The following is an 18,034-nucleotide window of genomic DNA, read 5'->3' on the forward strand; positions in this document are numbered from 1 at the left end:
GGCGGTTCCCAAGGCGGCCAGCGGAGCCATGAGTGGCTGGCAGGAAGCACTTGGTGGAGGTGGAGAGGAGTGAGTGGCAGGTGGGGTGGGCATTGGGGGAGCGGGTGTGACGTTGAACTCCGTATGATTTTATGAAAATATGCTAATGAGTGTGAATATAATGTAACTGGAATATGCTTCATGCAAAAGGTCTCTTGTAAGGTATCATTACAAAACTTATAATCTACTGAGTGTGTTCATTCTATTGGTATAAATGTATCAGTCTTGTATCTGAAACTAGGAATATAAAATATAACTCTGAGATCCTATTGTAGTTATGCAAAGTGTAGGCCATTAATGGTGGTTTAGAATCTTGATGGCTCCAATCAACTAGGACAATTGACTGTAAATGGCTCTGTTTACTTGCAAGCCTTCCTGTGAGTCAGGCCAGGAAGAATGAAGGCTTGGGGTCTCACAGAACATGTGACCAGGTCACCCGGTACTGGAATTCATCTTAAACCTGGCGCTTTTCCAGTTAGGAGGAGGGGTGGAGACCCAGAGAGACAAAAGATTCCTGCCTTGTGCCAAAGCTATATAAGGGGACTGTACCAGGGAAAAGGATTGGGCCCAGACTAGAAAGGAGTCTAATCTGTGAAAGAAGCTTATTGGAACATCTCTAAGGGTGAGATTTACCTGTATTCAGTTTCTTAAATGTATTAGGCTTAGACTTGCATGTTTTTGTTTTATTTTGCTTGGTAACTTACTTTGTTCTGTCTGCAATTACTTGGAACCACTTAAATCCTACTTTTTATATTTAATAAAATCACTTTTTGCTTATTAATTAATCCAGAGCAAGTAATTAATACCTAGGGGAACAAACAGCTGTGCATATCTCTCTATCAGTATCTCTATCAGAGGGTGAACAATTTATGAGTTTACCCTGTATAAGCTTTATACAGAGTAAAATGGATATATTTGGGGTCTGGATCTCATTGGGGGGAACTGGGTGTCTGGGTGCTAGAGACAGGAGCACTTCCTAAGCTGTTTTCAGTTAAGTCTGCAGCTTTGGGGCGTGTGGTTCAGACCCTGGGTCTGTGTTGGAGCCAGACTGGTGTGTCTGGCTCAACAAGGCAGGGTTCTGAAGTCCCAAGCTGCCAGGGAAAAGAGGCTCAGAGGTAGTCTCAGCACATCAGGTGGCAGTCCCAAGGGGGTCTTTGTGACCCAACGTGTCACAGTGGTGTAGTCGGCAGGATCTGTGCACAGCTGATTGCTTTGAAATGCTGGTAGTGATTTTAAGTGAGTTTCAAGTGTGCTGGCTGGAGAACAGACAAAGTGGTTACTGGTTTGTTATTTTTTCTTTGCTTATTTCGGGTAAGGGAAATAGGGACAGAAAAGTAAGCAAAATAAGTAAGAGTGAAGATCAGAAGAAGCTAGAACTGCACAAGTTGCAAATTGCCCAGAAAGGATGAACACTGGGTGCTGGATAAGTCTCTCTTAACTGAGTGAATCTGTTTCAGTGAACTGCAGAAGGGTGTGGCCCAACCTCTGGGTCTGTGCTGAAGCTGACTGGAGAGTCTAACTCAGCAAGACAGGAGTGGAGGGGATCTGTTCTGGCAGGAGGGGGTTCTCTGTGGTATCCCAGCTCATCGAGTGATGGTCTCAAGGAAAGACAAATGGAAATTGATGCATAATTTGCCCGGGAAAAGGTTCCTCTGGAAAAAGAAAAGGCTACCCACCAGCAAACCCTGGACTTAAAAGACAAAGAAACTGAGGCCTAGAGACAAGCATGAATTGAGACCCCGAAGCATGAACTGGCTGTAATGGAGTGGAAGAGGTGCACAGAGACATGTATCCTGGAGGTGAGAGTTGGGGTCCTGGTGACTGCTGCGGTGGGAGCAGACCCCAAGGACTTTGTAGCTGGAAGCAAGCCCAACCTGAGTAAAGTGTGTGTGTGGGGGGAATTTTGCTGGCCAGTGAAGAGTCTGTCATAGCTGGTAGCTGTGAGCCCACAGCTGGATCAGGGTCACCTTCTCTTTTGGGGGCCACAGGAGTGTCTGCCCCAGAGGGGAGCCCAAAGAGGAATTTTAGGTATACTGCCTCTGCCATGGACATTGTCAAGTCTCTGGCAGTAAGTTCAGGAGGAGGGTGTGACGTTGCACTCCATATGATTTTATGAAAATATGCTAATGAGTGTGAATATAATGTAACTGGAATATGTTTCATGCAAAAGGTTTCTTGTAAGGTATCATTACAATGCTTATAATCTTCTGAGTGTGTTCATTCTATTTGTATGAATGTGTCATTCTTGTATCTGAAACTAGGAATATAAAATATAACTCTGAGATCCTATTGTAGTTATGCAAAGTGTGGGCCATTAATGGTGGTTTAGTATCTTGATGGCTCCCATCATCTAGGACAATTGACTGTAAACGGCTCTGTTTATTTGCAAGCCTTCCCGAAAGTCAGGCCAGGAAGAATGAAGGCTTGGGGTCTCACCATTTATCATTTGGGGCGAGAATTTGCTAATTCATAACCTATCTATCTAATATGTTAAGATTAGTTTGCATTTTTGTTTATTTACTAGGTAATCTGCTTTGATCTGTTTGCAATCACTTAAAATCTTTTTGTAGATAATAAACTTATTTTATGTTTTAATCCAAACCAGGGTGTGTTTGACTAAGGTGTCTGGGGAAAATCTCAGCTTGGTTACCACAAGTGTGCATGGTCCTCTTCACATTGAGGTAGGGGCCCCACCCCACTCTGGGCAGCGTTTGTCCTCCCCCCTTCTGTGTTCCTTTGGCTGTATTTCCTGGGTAGGCTGTTGGTGGAGAATAGGGTGATTCTCCTCCAAACAAAAGGGAAATAGTCCCATAAATACAAAAACAAAGGGTGATACTTTCCCCTGCCTCCTCGCTGGGACTGGGTGTTGCCCTGTAGTCTGCCCCGTGGTGTCAGTCCTTTCCCTAGCAGGCACTCAGATTTCTCTGCTTCCCCTATGGGGAGGAGTGCAGCCTTACTTCCCTGCTGCCACTGGCCTGGTAGCAGCTTGTCTCTTTCTCTCTCTCCCTCCCTTTCTCTCAGCGGAGTACAGGTTTCAAAAGGTCTAAGGCAGCCCTTAACTGGATCCAGGTGTTCCTAATTGACCTGAGGTAACCCCTTCTCAGCTTATAGGGAAGAGGGCCTTTAACATTCTAGGGCTAACATATCTGCCTTCCCACACCCTCTTGCAGCCATCCAGCCTGACTGTCACATGAGGTGAATGCATACTAGACTGCAGTTGCCCACTCTGTCAACCAATTTAAGGTTACAGGTAGTCAAAATTTTAACAAAATCTGAAAAACATTTGAAGAAAAATTGTGAACATTTCCTCCCATTTTTAAACCAATTATAGAGCTGGTAGAAGATTTTTGAATTTTGAAATTCTGAAAAAAGGGAGAAAATTTAGAATAATCTTTATTATATTTTCCCTTTGTTTTTAACCAACTCTAATTATGTTTCAGAGTAACAGCCGTGTTAGTCTGTATTCGCAAAACGAAAAGGAGTACTTATGGCACCTTAGAGACTAACCAATTTATTTGAGCATAAGCTTTCGTGAGCTACAGCTCACTTCATCGGATGCATACTGTGGAAAGTGTAGAAGATCTTTTTATACACACAAAGCATGAAAAAATACCTCCCCCCACCCCACGCTCCTGCTGGTAATAGCTTATCTAAAGTGACCACTCTCCTTACAATGTGTATGATAATCAAGGTGGGCCATTTCCAGCACAAATCCAGGGTTTAACAAGAACGTCTGGGGTGGGGGGGTAGGAAAAAACAAGGGGAAATAGGTTACGTTGCATAATGACTTAGCCACTCCCAGTCTCTATTCAAGCCTAAGTTAATTGTATCCAATTTGCAAATGAATTCCAATTCAGCTGTCAGGAGTCTGGATTTGAAGTTTTTTTGTTGTAATATCGCAACTTTCATGTCTGTAATCGCGTGACCAGAGAGATTGAAGTGTTCTCCGACTGGTTTATGAATGTTATAATTCTTGACATCTGATTTGTGTCCATTTATTCTTTTATGTAGAGACTGTCCAGTTTGACCAATGTACATGGCAGAGGGGCATTGCTGGTACATGATGGCATATATCACATTGGTGGATGTGCAGGTGAACGAGCCTCTGATAGTGTGACTGATGTTATTAGGCCCTGTGATGGTGTCCCCTGAATAGATATGTGGGCACAGTTGGCAACGGGCTTTGTTGCAAGGATAGGTTCCTGGGTTAGTGGTTCTGTTGTGTGGTATGTGGTTGCTGGTGAGTATTTGCTTCAGGTTGGGGGGCTGTCTGTAGGCAAGGACTGGCCTGTCTCCCAAGATTTGTGATTATGTTGTCAATAAATGGCCAAGCCTCTGAGATCGTAGCAGACATTACAAAAAGTTATCTTTCCCTGTGGTCTCAGATCGTGACTGGGCTCAGCTAACATTTCTGATCACGTTAATTGATTTCACCTTGTTTTAAATACTGACATTTGAAAAAATAACCTTGCTGACTGCAATTGTCTTTTCTGCTGAGTCATGCTACCAATTTATACCTATTTGTGGTTTATGATTACACTAGGAGGTAAATTCAGTACTTACTGGGAAATATTCTCTCACCTTTTTCTCTTCTTGCTTTGGAGACTCTTCCGGTGGTGGAGTGATTAACTTGACATGGCTCCCTTTGGCAGACTGCAGAGATTTTATTGATTTTTGTTTCAGTGACTTGTTGCTTTTTCCTGAAGAAACGGAAGCAGCAACAGCAGCAGGAGCAACAGTTGGAATATGTACGGAGGGGATATTAAGAATTGTTGCTAAATTAGGATCTGTATCATCTGGTGGGGAGGGAGAGAGAGAAAGCAACATTTTTATGCAATAGTCGGAAGTCACATACATGCATGCATCAGGTTTTGTTTGAGAAACTTGAGTTACCAAGTTTTACCTTTTCAAAGACAAAAAACAGAGACCTCAGGTCCAGGGACTGGGTTCATGACAACAAACGCAAACCCCTTCTATGGCCTACTCTAGCCATAGAGAGGGTTAAGACTGATGTGTCCCATAGCTTCTGAGATGTCTCTAGGTCGGAGTCTATTATGTATGGGAAAGACAATCTTTCCACTTTCCTTCACCTAAGAAATATTCATATAGCTGGACATGTTCTGAAGCTAGTATCTGGGAAAATATAGACGTTGTTACACTTCATCATGGACTGACCATTAACTCCAGTAGTTTGGAGTTATAATGCTTTTATTCTGCCATGGCAAAGGATCTGTTCTGATGGTCTGTCCTTTTTACTTAAAAACACCTGATAGATTTAATAGAATCATAGAACTGTAGGACTGGAAGGGACCTCAAGAGTTCATCTACTCCACCCACCTGTGTTGAGGTAGGATTAACATAACTAGACCTTCCCTGACAAGTGTTTGGCAACCTGGTCTTAAAAACCTCCAGTGATGGGGATTCCACAACCTCCCTAGGTAACCTGTTCCAGTGCTTCACTATCTTTATAGCTAGAAAATTTTTCCTAATATCAATCCTAAATTATCTCTGTTCTGGATTAAACCCATTACTTCTTGTCCTACCTTCAATGGATATGAAGAACAACTGATCACACTTCTCTTTATAATACCCTTTTACATGTTTGAAGACTGTTATCAAGTCCCCTTCAGCCTTCTTTTCTATAGATTAAACATGCTCAATTCTTTCAACATTTCCTGATAGATCAGGTTTTCTAAACCTCTTATCATTTTTGTTGCTCTCCTCCTCTCTTCAATTTGCCCACATCTTAAAATGCGGTGCCCAAAACTGGTTTCGGTGCTCCAGCAGAGACCTTGCAAGCATCAATTAGAGTGGAACAATTACCTCCCATGTCCTACATATGACACTCCTGTTAATACACCCCAGAATTACATTTGCCTTTTTTGCAGCAGCATAATACGAAAAAATTTGAATCTCTATTCCTGTTGTAAACCCTACGTCCACACATACAGAGCATGTATTTGGGGAGTTACCCTCCCCAAGGCATTTCAGAAACCTGGAGTGAGGGTCACTCCTTGGCATTGACTTATTGCAGCCAGTGCATGCCTTAAAGTCCAAAGACTGAGGCATGCCCTGGTACTGGGAGTCAGTATCCAGAATATGTGAGAACCAACACTTTAAGTAAGAAATGGAACTTACTGTAAAGCTCTACTAACTAACTAACTATTATGAATACACTAACTATATACAGAAAAGGGAGAAAGGAGAACATTTGCTAAGCAAGTCAACATGCTGCAACATGAGCAGTAAGAAGGAACTGAGGGAGGCTGGGGCAGATCTACCCTTTATGTTATTACACATTGGCATGAGGCAGCAGAGGGTGCATGCGCCATCCCAGCAGGTGCCGCTAAGGGAAAAATCTCCCACTCTGGTGCACACAGCTGAAGTGGAATGGACTTGTGCAATCATTAGAAGAATGGATGCCCTGACTTCAGAGAAAAGTAGCAATTGGAGAGACCAGGTGGGTGAGGTAATCTTTTATTAGACCAACTTCTGTTGGTGAAAGTGACAAGCTTTTTAGTTCCACAAAGGTCTTCTTCAGGTCTGGGAGAGGTCACCAGAGTGTCACAGCTAAATAAAATGTGGAACATATGGTTTAGCATAAGTAATTAACATATATTGTAAGTATGGCTACGTTTTTGTTTTGGGTATTTTCAGTAAAAGTCACGGACGGGTCATGGGCAGTAAACAAAAATTCATGGCCCGTGACCTGTTCATGACCTGAACTATATACACCTAGCTAAAACTTGGGCTGCGGGACTGCAGGTGCTCTGGGAGAGTGGTCGGGGGGGGGGGGGGCGCCGTGGATGCTGTGGGGGGTGGCCTGGGACCCCCGCTGGTGCTGGGGGGGAGAAGTGGGGGGCAGTGCATGGCCCAGGACCTCTGCTGGTGCTGGGGGGCAGGACCTGACGGTGGCGCGCGGACGGGGACTACTGCTGGTGCTGGGGGTGGAGGGTTGGCGGGGCTGCCAGGCTCTCTACCAGGCTCCATGCAGCTCCCCCTGGTCCCTCCGTCTAGGAGCTCTAGGGACATGCTGGCTGTTTCCGGGGTGTCCCCCTCACAGAGCTGAAAGTAACACAGAAGACTTACCAGTACGGGGACCTGGCTCCAGGCCCCTGGAAGGGGTGGGGGCCTCGGGTGGAATGGGCGTGGCCTCAGGCAGAAAGGGGGCGGGGCTGGGGGGTCAGCCTATCCGTGCTGCCTGGCCCACACCACCAGGGGCTCCGGCAGTGATTTTAAAGGGTCTGGGGCTCTGGCCACTGCTGCAGTATCTGCCCCAGGCCCTTTTACATTGCTGGGCCCCAGGGCAGCTGCCCTTTTTATCCCACCCCCACCCCCCACCCCCCGGTCAGCTGCGTACGTGCCGGTGGCCACTTCTTACCGGTACGCTGTACCGACCTACTTTCACCTCGACCCCCCACCAGGTAAGCACCACCCCGCATCCCAACCCCCAGCCCTGAATCCCCTCCCACACCCAAAGTGCCCCAGCAGCAGCTGGCGCGACAGGCCCAGGGGCTGCCTGATCTGCTTGGGCAGCCCCACAGCCAGCTGCACAGGCCGCTGCAGAAGTCAGACATGGAGCCTTAATTGTAAGAGACGATTCAAGGTGATCTGGCCATTTAACACCTCTGCAGTCACAGGACAAAAAAGGGGGAGTTAGTGGGTTACTGTTTGTTGTAATAAGCTCCCAGGTTTGTCTTTTGAAGGTGTTGTGTATGTTTCCTTTGAGGACGAGGATTGAGAGGTAATATATGGATTGATCGTATTGTGAAAAGTATTCACCCATGGGTGATATGTGTTTTTGTCTTTTATCATTTTTCTGTGCGAGTTCATTCAAGAGTGTAATGATTGTCTGGTTTCACTCACATAGTTGTTATTGGGGCATTTAGTGCACTGGGTGAGGTATAACACATGTTGCGATAGGCATGTGTAGGACCCATTGATCTTGAAAGGTGTGTTGTGGGGGATATTGCTCATTGTAGCAGTGGAGATATGTCTGCAGGTTTGTTGTTCTAACAGAGTCTGGTGCCGCTTTGATTTGGTGTATCCTGGTCTGTGGGGAACTTGCTTCTGATGATGAGGTGTTGGGGAGCAGGGGATTGTTTGAAGGCCAGAAAAGGGGGCTCGGGAAGACTCCTCCACTTTTGGACAATTCACAGTTCCCAGTCATGTGTTAAAGAAGAAGCCCCTTCAACTTCACCTTTGTCTTTTCTGCATCCCCAACCACACACTGCGTAAGGACCTGATCCTGCTGCTATTGAGGTCAATGGTAAAACTCTTACTAACTTCAGTGGGAACATGATTAGGCAATAAAATAGTAGTTCTCAACCTTTGGAGCTACCATATCAGTGTACTAGGCTAAAGCATCAGATGAGCCAGGCTAATGACCAGATGTGTTTTCCAGTGCCCTACCTCCCATTACAATATTCTGCTGTGCACACTCTATCCTGATATGGATAGAGCTTGGGATGCTCTTGTGATTGTTAGACTGAGGTATTGGTCAGCCCAAGTTCCACTAATGAAAGGAAGGCAGACAACAGTGGCATACTGAGCCCTGGTCTACACTAGGAGTTGAGGTTGAATTTAGCAGCATTAAATCAATTTAACCCTGCACCCATCCACAAGACGAAGCCCTTTTTTTCAACTTAAAGGGCTCTTAAAATTGATTTCCTTACTCCACCCCTGACAAGGGGATTAGCGCTAAAATTGGCCTTGCTGGGTTGAATTTGGGGTACTGTGGATGCAATTAGATGGTATTGGCCTCCGGGAGTTATCCCAGAGTGCTCCATTGTGACCGCTCTGGACAGCACTCTCAACTCAGATGCACTGGCCTGGCAGACAGGAAAAGGCCCGTGAACTTTTGAATTTCACTTCCTGTTTGGCCAGTGTGGCAAGCTGCAGGTGAGTGCAGAGCTCATCAGCAGAGGTGACCATGATGGAGTCCCAGAATTGCAAAAGAGCTCCAGCATGGACCGAATGGAAGGTATGGGATCTGATTGCTGTATGTGGAGAGGAATGCGTGCTATCCGAACTCCGTTCCAGTTTCGAAATGCCAAAACATTTGTCAAAATCTCCCAGGGCATGAAGAACAGAGGCCATAACAGGGACCTGAAGCAGTGCCACGTGAAACTTAAGGAGCTGAGGTAAGCCTACCAGAAAACCAGAGAGGTCAGAGCCCAAAACATGCTGCTTCTATGATTAGTTGCATGCCATTTTAGGGGGTTCAGCCACCACTACCCCAACCGTGTTGTTTGATTCCTTCAATGGAGATGGAGGCAATACGGAAGCAGGTTTTGAGGATGAGGAAGATGAGGATGATGATGAGGTTGTAGATAGCTCACAGCAAGCAAGTGGAGAAACCGGTTTTCCCAACAGCCAGGAACTGTTTCTCACCCTGGACCTGGAGCCAGTACCCCCCGAACCCACCCAAGGCTGCCTCCCGGACCCGCCAGGTGGAGAAGGGACCTCTGGTGAGTGTACCTTTTTCAACAGTATACATGGTTTAAAAGCAAGGGTGTTTAATGATTAATTTGCCCTGGCATTCGCGGCCAGTACAGCTACTGGAAAAGTCTGTTAACGTGTCTGGGGATGGAGCGGAAATCCTCCAGGGACAGCTCCATAAAGCTCTCCTGGATGTACTCCCAAAGGCTTTGCAAAAGGTTTCTTGGGAGGGCAGCCTTATTCCGTCCACCATGGTAGGACACTTTACCACACCAGGCCAGTAGTACGTAGTCGGGAATCATTGCAGAACAAAGCATTGCAGAGTATGTTTGCTGGCGTTCAAACAACATCCATTTTTTATCTCTCTGTGTTATCCTCAGGAGAGTGATATCATTCATGGTCACCTGGTTGAAATAGAGTGCTTTTCTTAAGGGGACATTCAGAGGTGGCCGTTCCTGCTGGGCTGTTTGCCTGTGGCTGAACAGAAATGTTCCCCACTGTTAGACACGGGGAGGAGGGAGGGGCTAGTCACGTTGTGGGGGGAGGCAAAATGCGACCTTGTAACGAAAGCACATGTGCTATGTATGTAATGTTAACAGCAAAGTTTACCATGAAAGAATGTACCCATTGTTCTATAAAATGTGTCTCTTTAAATACCACTGTCCCTTTTTTTCCCTCCACCAGCTGCATGTGTTTCAAGGATCACAGGATCTTCTCCTTCCCAGAGGCTAGCAAAGATTAGAAGGTGAAAAAAACGCACTCGTGATGAAATGTTCTCTGAGCTCATGCTGTCCTCCCACACTGACAGAGCACAGATGAATGCATGGACGCAGACAATGTCAGAGTGCAGGAAAGCACAAAATGACTGGGAGGAGAGGTGGTGGGCTGAAGAGAGTACGTGGCGGGCTGAAGAGAGGGCTGAAACTGAAAGATGGCGGCAGCGTGATGAGAGGAGGCAGGATTCAATGCTGAGGCTGCTGGAGGATCAAACTATTATGCTCCAGTGTATGGTTGAACTGCAGGAAAGGCAGCAGGAGCACAGACCACCGCTACAGCCCCTGTGTAACCAACTGCCCTCCTCTCCAAGTTCCATAGCCTCCTCACTGAGACGCCCAAGAATGCAGTGGGGGGGGGGCCCTCCGGCCACCCAGCCACTCCACCCCAGAGGATTGCCCAAGCAATAGAAGGCTGGCATTCAATAAGTTTTAAACTTTTAATCTTTTAAAGTGCTGTGTGGCCTTGTCCTTCCCTCCTCCACCACCCCTCCTGGGCTACCTTGGCAGTTATCCCCCTATTTCTGTGATGAATTAATAAAGAATGCATGAATGTGAAGCAACAATGACTTTATTGCCTCTGCAAGTGGTGATCGAAAGGAGGAGGGGAGGGTGGTTAGCTTACAGGGAAGTAGAGTGAACCAAGGGAAGAGGAGTTTCATCAAGGAGAAACAAACAGAACTTTCACACCATAGCCTGGCCAGTCATGAAACTGGTTTTCAAAGCTTCTCTGATGCGCACTGCACCCTCCTGTGCTCTTCTAACTGCCCTGGTGTCTGGCTGCACTTAACCAGCGGCCAGGCGATTTGCCTCAACCTCCCACCCCACCATAAATGTCTCCTCCTTACTCTAACAGAAATTGTGGAGCGCACAGCAAGCGGTAATAACAGTGGGAATATTGGTTTCGCTGAGGTCTAACCGAGTCAGTAAACTGCGCCAGCGCGCCTTTAAACGTCCAAATGCACATTCTACCACCATTCTGCATTTGCTCAGCATGTAGTTGAACAGCTCCTGACTACTGTCCAGGCTGTCTGTGTACGGCTTCATGAGCCATGGCATTAAGGGGTAGGCTGGGTCCCCAAGAATAACTATAGGCATTACAACTTCCTCAACGGTTATTTTCTGGTCTGGGAATAAAGTCCCTTCCTGCAGCTTTTGAAACAGACCAGAGTTCCTGAAGATGCGAGTGTCATCTACCTTTCCCGGCCATTCCACGTTGATGTTGGTGAAATGTCCCTTGTGATCCACCAGAGCTTGCAGCACTATTGAAAAGTACCCCTTGCGCTTTATGTACTTGCCGGCTTCGTGCTCCGGTGCCAAGATAGGGATATGGGTTCCGTCTATGGCCCCACCACAGGTAGGGAATCCCATTGCAGCAAAACCATCCACTATGACTTGCACATTTCCCAGAGGAAATACCCTTGATATCAGCAGATCTTTGATTGCGTTGGCTACTTGCATCACAGCAGCCCCCACAGTAGATTTGCCCACTCCAAATAGATTCCCAACGGACCAGTAGCTGTCTGGCGTTGCAAGCTTCCACAGGGCTATTGCCACTCGCTTCTCAAATGTGAGGGCTGCTCTCATCTTGGTATTCTTGTGCCTCAGGGCAGGGGAAAGCAAGTGACAAAGTTCCGTGAAAGTGCCCTTACGCATGCGAAAGTTTTGCAGCCACTGGGAATCGTCACAGACCTGTAATGCTATGTGGTCCCACCAGTCTGTGCTTGTTTCCCGGGCCCAGAATCGGCTTTCCACCGCATGAACCTGCCCCATTAGCACCATGATGCCCACATTGCTAGGGCCCGTGCTTTGAGAGAAGTCTGTGTCCATGTCCTCATCACTCTTGTCACCGCACTGACGTCACCTACTCGCCTGGTTTTGCTTTGCCAGGTTCTGGTGCTACATATACTGCTGGATAATGTGTGTGGTGTTTAATGTGCTCCTAACTGCCAAAGTGATCTGAGCAGGCTCCATGCTTGCTGCGGTATGGTGTCTGCACAGAAAAAAGGTGCAGAACGATTGTCTGCCATTGCTCTGACGGAGGGAGGGGCAACTGACAATATGGCTTACAGGGCTGGCTTATAGGGAATTAAAGTCAACAAAGGGGGTGGCTTTACATCAAGGAGAAACAAAAACAACTGTCACACAGAATGACCCCCTCAAGGATTGAACTCAAAACCCTGGGTTTAGCAGGCCAATGCTCAACCCACTGAGCTATCCCTCCCCCTGGTATTTCAGGCAGGACTGAATCTCCATTAAACTTTTCAAGGTGCCCCTGACAGACCTCACCGAAATGATTTTCGGCTGTTGATTTCACGGAGGGAGGGAGGGGGGAGCAAATGAATACAAAACAAATCTGGTGTATTTCTTGTTTTGATCCACTCTATCTTTTACATCTTTGGCTGGCAGCAGATGGTGCAGTAGGACTGCTAGCCAGCCTCATCTCCTGCCTGCTTGGCAGAAGATGGTGCAATAGGACTACTAGCCATCCTCATCTCCTGCCTGCTCGCCATGAGACGGTACAATAGGACTGCCGGCAGGACTAAAGAGAATGACCTGGTCGAGTCACTCCTATTTTAGTCTCTGCACCCATGTCTGCCCAGGCGCTCCTGACTGACCTTACTGAGATGGTCAGGAGCACCTCGGACATGACAACGATGGCTATCAGGCCTATTGCACTGTCTGCTGCCATAAGGCAATGGGTTGCTGCTGTATAGCAATGCAGTACCGCGTCTGACAGCAGCCAGGAGACTTATGGTGACAGTGAGCTGAGCGGGCTCCAAGCTTGCCGTGGTATGGCGTCTGCACAGGTAACTCAGAAAAAAAGGTGCGAAATGATTGTCTGCCGTTGCTTTCATGGAGGGAGGGCCTGACGACATGTACCCAGAACCACCCGTGATAATGTTTTTGCCCCATTAGGCATTGGGATCTCAACCCAGAATTCCAATGGGTGGCGGAGACTGTGGGAACTGTGGGATAGCTACCCACAGTGCAACGCTCTGGAAGTAGACGCTAGCCTCGGTACTGTGGAAGCACTCTGCCAAGTTAATGCACTTAATGCACATAGAGCATTTTGTGTGGGGACATACACTATTGACTATATAAAAATGATTTCTAAAAAAACGACTTCTATAAATTCGACCTTATTTCGTAGCATAGACATACCCTGAGACTCAGCAGGGAGGCCTATCATTAAGGTAGAGTGGGGAACTTTAGAGTATGTGACGCAGAAGCCTGAACACCAGAAATGGCATGCAGACCTATGGTTGGGAATGGCTGCTGTACCGCAATCAAAATTACCATCATGTATACAAAAGAATATTTAATTGTTTAATAAGATGCTTCTCTGTTTTTTAAAGATGTAATGTGAATTTTCACAGTCCACTACAGTATGGATACTATTTTAGCACAAGATAAGAAGTACATTTTTAGTAATTCTTGGGGAAAATGTCTTGGAAGAACTGAAACTGAATGTATACTCAGACAAATGGCTTACCACAACCCACACAGAGAAACATCTGATTAAATGTTTTCATAGTTACAGGGTGAAAAATGCTGAAATTATTTTCTGATCAGAGGGGGGGTTCACTTTCAGGTGTGTGATATTTTCAGTGACGTCTTAAATGAAAAAAGATTTTCTTATTAGCTCTTGGTGTTTTCTTTGTGGGTTATGAAGCAATTGCTTCCAGCTGGTGAATATATTTATTGAAAGTCTGACAGAAATTCCTCATTATGTGTACACATGGCCTGACACAAAATGAGAATTTCCATAATCACCTATGTAAATTAAGAAAAATATTATTTCTTGGAAAACCAAGAAGATTCCTTAGTAAATCACATTTTCTTTGGCTCAAACTAATTTGCAGGTTTTGCTAAGCTAGTTAATAAAAATACTCGGGATTTTCTTACTACACTGGTCTGTTTTCACATAAGTAAAAAAGTGCAGAGACCTCCTTTCATTTTGAAATTTGAATCATAACATATATTTGACAATGTAACCTCAGCTCAACTCCTGGTGAAAGTTCCCCACTATGTTAAAAAAGTCAGGGCTGGATGCAACAGATTATTGAGGGGTGTATGAAAGATATAAGAACTCCCACTGTGGGCTCTCAAATATCTTCTTCTGTCTGCTTGCTTTACCTGCTGCTTTTCCTGTAGCTCCATAGTAGCTCAAGGACAGCTGGATTCCATTTTGCAAAGTGGCTGAAAAAGATCCAAACTTGCTCACAGCTTTCTTTTGATTTATTAATTTTCCTTAAAAAAGAAAAAAAGAAGACAAATGTGGATTTAAAGAGGGAAAAAAATACATATATGAATTGCTGAACTGTAATCTATTGGCTACTATGTGCACCACTACCTACTTGTGGTTGGACTGTGTAAACCCCCTACTAATAGTGACAACCAGTCTCTTTGTGTTACTGGAGCCAAACATCCTCGGCTCCTTCCCCTATTCTGCATATGCAGCTTAGCTGACAGCCGTGTCATTTTTATATGTGCAGGCATGGATTTGCTACCTCACGAATGGTGTAACATGCAGAGCACCTCAGGGATCAACCTCACAAACCTTTCCAAATCCTTCGTTAACCTACATCCTATCACATAGGATCCTTTCGCAAACAGTTTAGGGCCAAATTCTACCCTTATATATATCAGGATAAGTAAGGAGCAGCTCCACTGACTTCAATGAGTCTTTTGCCTGAATAAATAAAAAGAAAGGATTTGCTGTCCTTAATTGCACTACTGGATCAGACCATTGGTTCATCTACTCCATTATCTAAGCATAGCTTATACTTGATGGTTTAAAGAAAGACAAAACAAAACAAGTTCAAAAATACTTCTAGCTAGTTGCAAAATGCTGTATATTAATGAAAAAAATTCCTTCCTAATCCCCAAAGCAACTAGCTGAAGTCCTGAAGCATGAAATGTGATCAAACACCAGGATGTATAATTATTAGTCGTCATAAAATTATCCAACACTTTTTAAAGTGAAGCTGAAATATATAACCTATAACCTCTTATTAAGATGAATTATGTAATATGTTAAGTAGTATTTTTAAAAATGTGTTTTAAATGTAAGTACCATTGTTTAATTGAATCATCCTTGTGCACTCATAGAATGGGATACTATGCAATGGGAAAAATGCAGTTATTTTGTCTATGTTAAAAAATTCTGGTGACCTTTTAGTGGAGAAGCGCTAATTTTCCCATGCTCTGGAGCAAGGACTTGAACACTGTGGCAGGTGTTGACTATACCGCACCATATATATATATACACATGATTTTCTTTGTAAATCAAATACACCAGAGATAATCTGTCTTTCTTCTCAGACTAGAAACTGCACCTTTGTTTGCCTTGTGAGCCAGATCTACATCCTTCTGTATGTGGAAAACATCTCTTGTTCTATTGTAAATTCTAAATACTGTGAAATGCTTATGTATAACCAAAGAATATGTAGGCAGCTGCAACGGCACAGGACCCAGCAAACAGAGCTGTAAACGGGAGTTTGAGTGGGAGTCTGAAAGGGGAGTTTCGGGGGGAAGACTAAGAGCCAGGCAAAGGAACAGACAGGCTAGTGAAGTGAGTGTGTGGTGTTCTGGCAGTGTTTTCATGCTTGTTGGGGGTTTGTTTTGCTGTGGGTGGGTGTTTTGGTTTGGTTTGTGTTTCCCAGACTAACAGGACTTAAGTGAGAAGGCTATGACAGACACAGAGGCAGCAGTGGTAGTGACCCAAGTAGTGGAAGACACTATGAAGATAAATGGATGTAGAAGCTGTGGCATGTACATGATCCTGGAGGGGGTACCTGTAACTAATTTTGTCTGCATGAAGTGCCGCCTGATAGAGCTGATGTAAGAGAAGATCCTAGGATTGGAGATGCAGGTGGAGACTCTGCTTGAGTTTAGAAGGGGGTTTGAGCAGATGATGGAGCAAAGACATGCAAAGGCTGAAGGGAAAAGCTCAGACTTGCAGATGGAAGCAGGACTGAAGAACTCTGAGGGGATACTGCTGGATGAGGAAAGTGGACAGTGGAAGCATGTGACTAGCACAACCAGGCAGAGGAAAAGATGGGGCAGTGAAGGAGAAATAGAGCTCAGGAACAGATTTGCAGAGTTGGAAAATGAAGAAGGGGAACAGCAGCTGGTCACTGAAGGTGAGAGGGCAAGGAAAAAGAGAAGATCAGATAGTTCTTTTGGAAGAGGGCAAGAGTCAATGGAGATAACACCAAATATGAGCCCCAGGAGGATACGGGATGGGTTGCAGAGGATTGCAAGGGACAATAGGAATCGAGAGGACTTGCGGCCAGATGGAACAGTGGATAGACTGGAGAATCACACCATCGCCAGGAAAAGGCAGGTCTACGTGACTGGGGACTCCTTACTGAGAAGAACAGACAGGCCTGTAACAAGACCTGATCCAGAGAACAGAAGGGTATGCTGTCTGCCGGGTGCTAAGATACAGGATGTGGACCTGAGGCTGAAGAGGATCCTAACGGGAGCGGGAAAGAATCCATTGATTATCCTTCATGTGGGAACAAATGATACGGGTAGATTCTCGCTGGAACATATCAAGGGAGAGTATGCCAGGCTGGGGAAGACGCTAAAGGAAATCGAGGCTCAGGTGATCTTCAGTGGGATTCTGCCTGTTCCTGGAGAAGGGCCACAAAGGTGTGACAAGATTATGATGCTCAACAGATGGCTCAGGCAGTGGTGCTATAAGGAGGGCTTTGGGATGTATGGCCACTGGGAAGCATTCATGGACAGAGGACTGTTCTCTTGGGATGGACTTCACCTGAGTAAGGAGGGAAATAGACTTCTAGGATGGAGGATGGCACAACTGATTAAGAGAGCTTTAAACTGGAAATTTGGGGGAGATGGTTGGGAGATGTCCACGCAAACTCCACGCCAGTTATTCTCTTTGAAAGGGAAGAAAACGAAGTAAGAAAGGATACAACCTTGGGTAGGAGAATGGACATAAGGCGGAAGGGCAGTGTACATACCAATCTAATAGGTAATATTGGCGGTAGAATGTCTGTGCCCAATTGGGTAAAGAATGTGAGCAAAGCCAAACGGCAAAAATTAAGATGTTTGTACACTAATGTGAGGAGCCTAGGTAATAAAATGGAGGAACTAGAGTTACTGGTGCAGGAAGTGAAACCAGTTATTATAGGGATAACAGAAACATGGTGAAATAGTAGTCATGACTGGAGTACTGGTATTGAAGGGTATGTGCTGTTTAGGAAAGAAAGAAATAAAGGCAAAGGTGGTGGAGTAGCATTGTATATCAGTGATGAGATAGACTGTAAAGAATAAGAAGTGATGGAATGGATAAGATAGAGTCTGTCTGGGCAAAAATCACATTGGGGAAGAAAGCTACTAGAGCCTGCCCTGGGATAGTGCTTGGGGTGTGCTATAGACCGCCAGGATCCGATGTGGATATGGATAGAGACCTCTTTCATGTTTTTAAAGAAGTAAATACTAATGGGAATTGTATGATCATGGGAGACTTAACTTCCCAGATATAGACTGGAGGATAAGTGCTAGTAATAATAATAGGGCTCAGATTTTCCTGGATACGACAGCTGATGGATTCCTTCACCAAGTAGTTGCTGAACCGACAAGAGAGGATGCAATTTTAGATTTGGTCTTGGTGAGCAGTGAGGACCTCATAGAAGAAATGATTGTAGGGGACAACCTTGGTTCGAGCGATCATGAGCTAATTCAGTTCAAACTAAATGGAAGGATAAACAAAAATAGATCTGTGACTAGGGTTTTTGATTTCAAAA

The 18,034-nt window shown here is 45.4% G+C and overlaps 1 protein-coding gene across 4 annotated transcripts in view; it reads right to left on the reverse strand.

Moving 5' to 3' along the window:
• Nucleotides 1-18,034, reverse strand: part of SPAG17 (sperm associated antigen 17) — a 298,248-nt gene that overhangs the window by 76,154 nt on the left and 204,060 nt on the right. For all 4 annotated transcript variants that reach the window (XM_084612789.1, XM_084612788.1, XM_084612791.1 and 1 more), the window contains exons 23-24: nucleotides 14,394-14,507; nucleotides 4,621-4,835 (exon numbers count right to left, since the gene is read on the reverse strand). In XM_084612789.1, the coding sequence (XP_084468915.1) occupies nucleotides 4,621-4,835; nucleotides 14,394-14,507 (329 nt within the window). The remainder of the gene's footprint in view (nucleotides 1-4,620; nucleotides 4,836-14,393; nucleotides 14,508-18,034) is intronic.

Source organism: Lepidochelys olivacea (genome assembly GCF_965140295.1).
Source record: "Lepidochelys olivacea isolate rLepOli2 genome assembly, chromosome: 1".
NCBI classification, from domain to species: domain Eukaryota; kingdom Metazoa; phylum Chordata; order Testudines; family Cheloniidae; genus Lepidochelys; species Lepidochelys olivacea.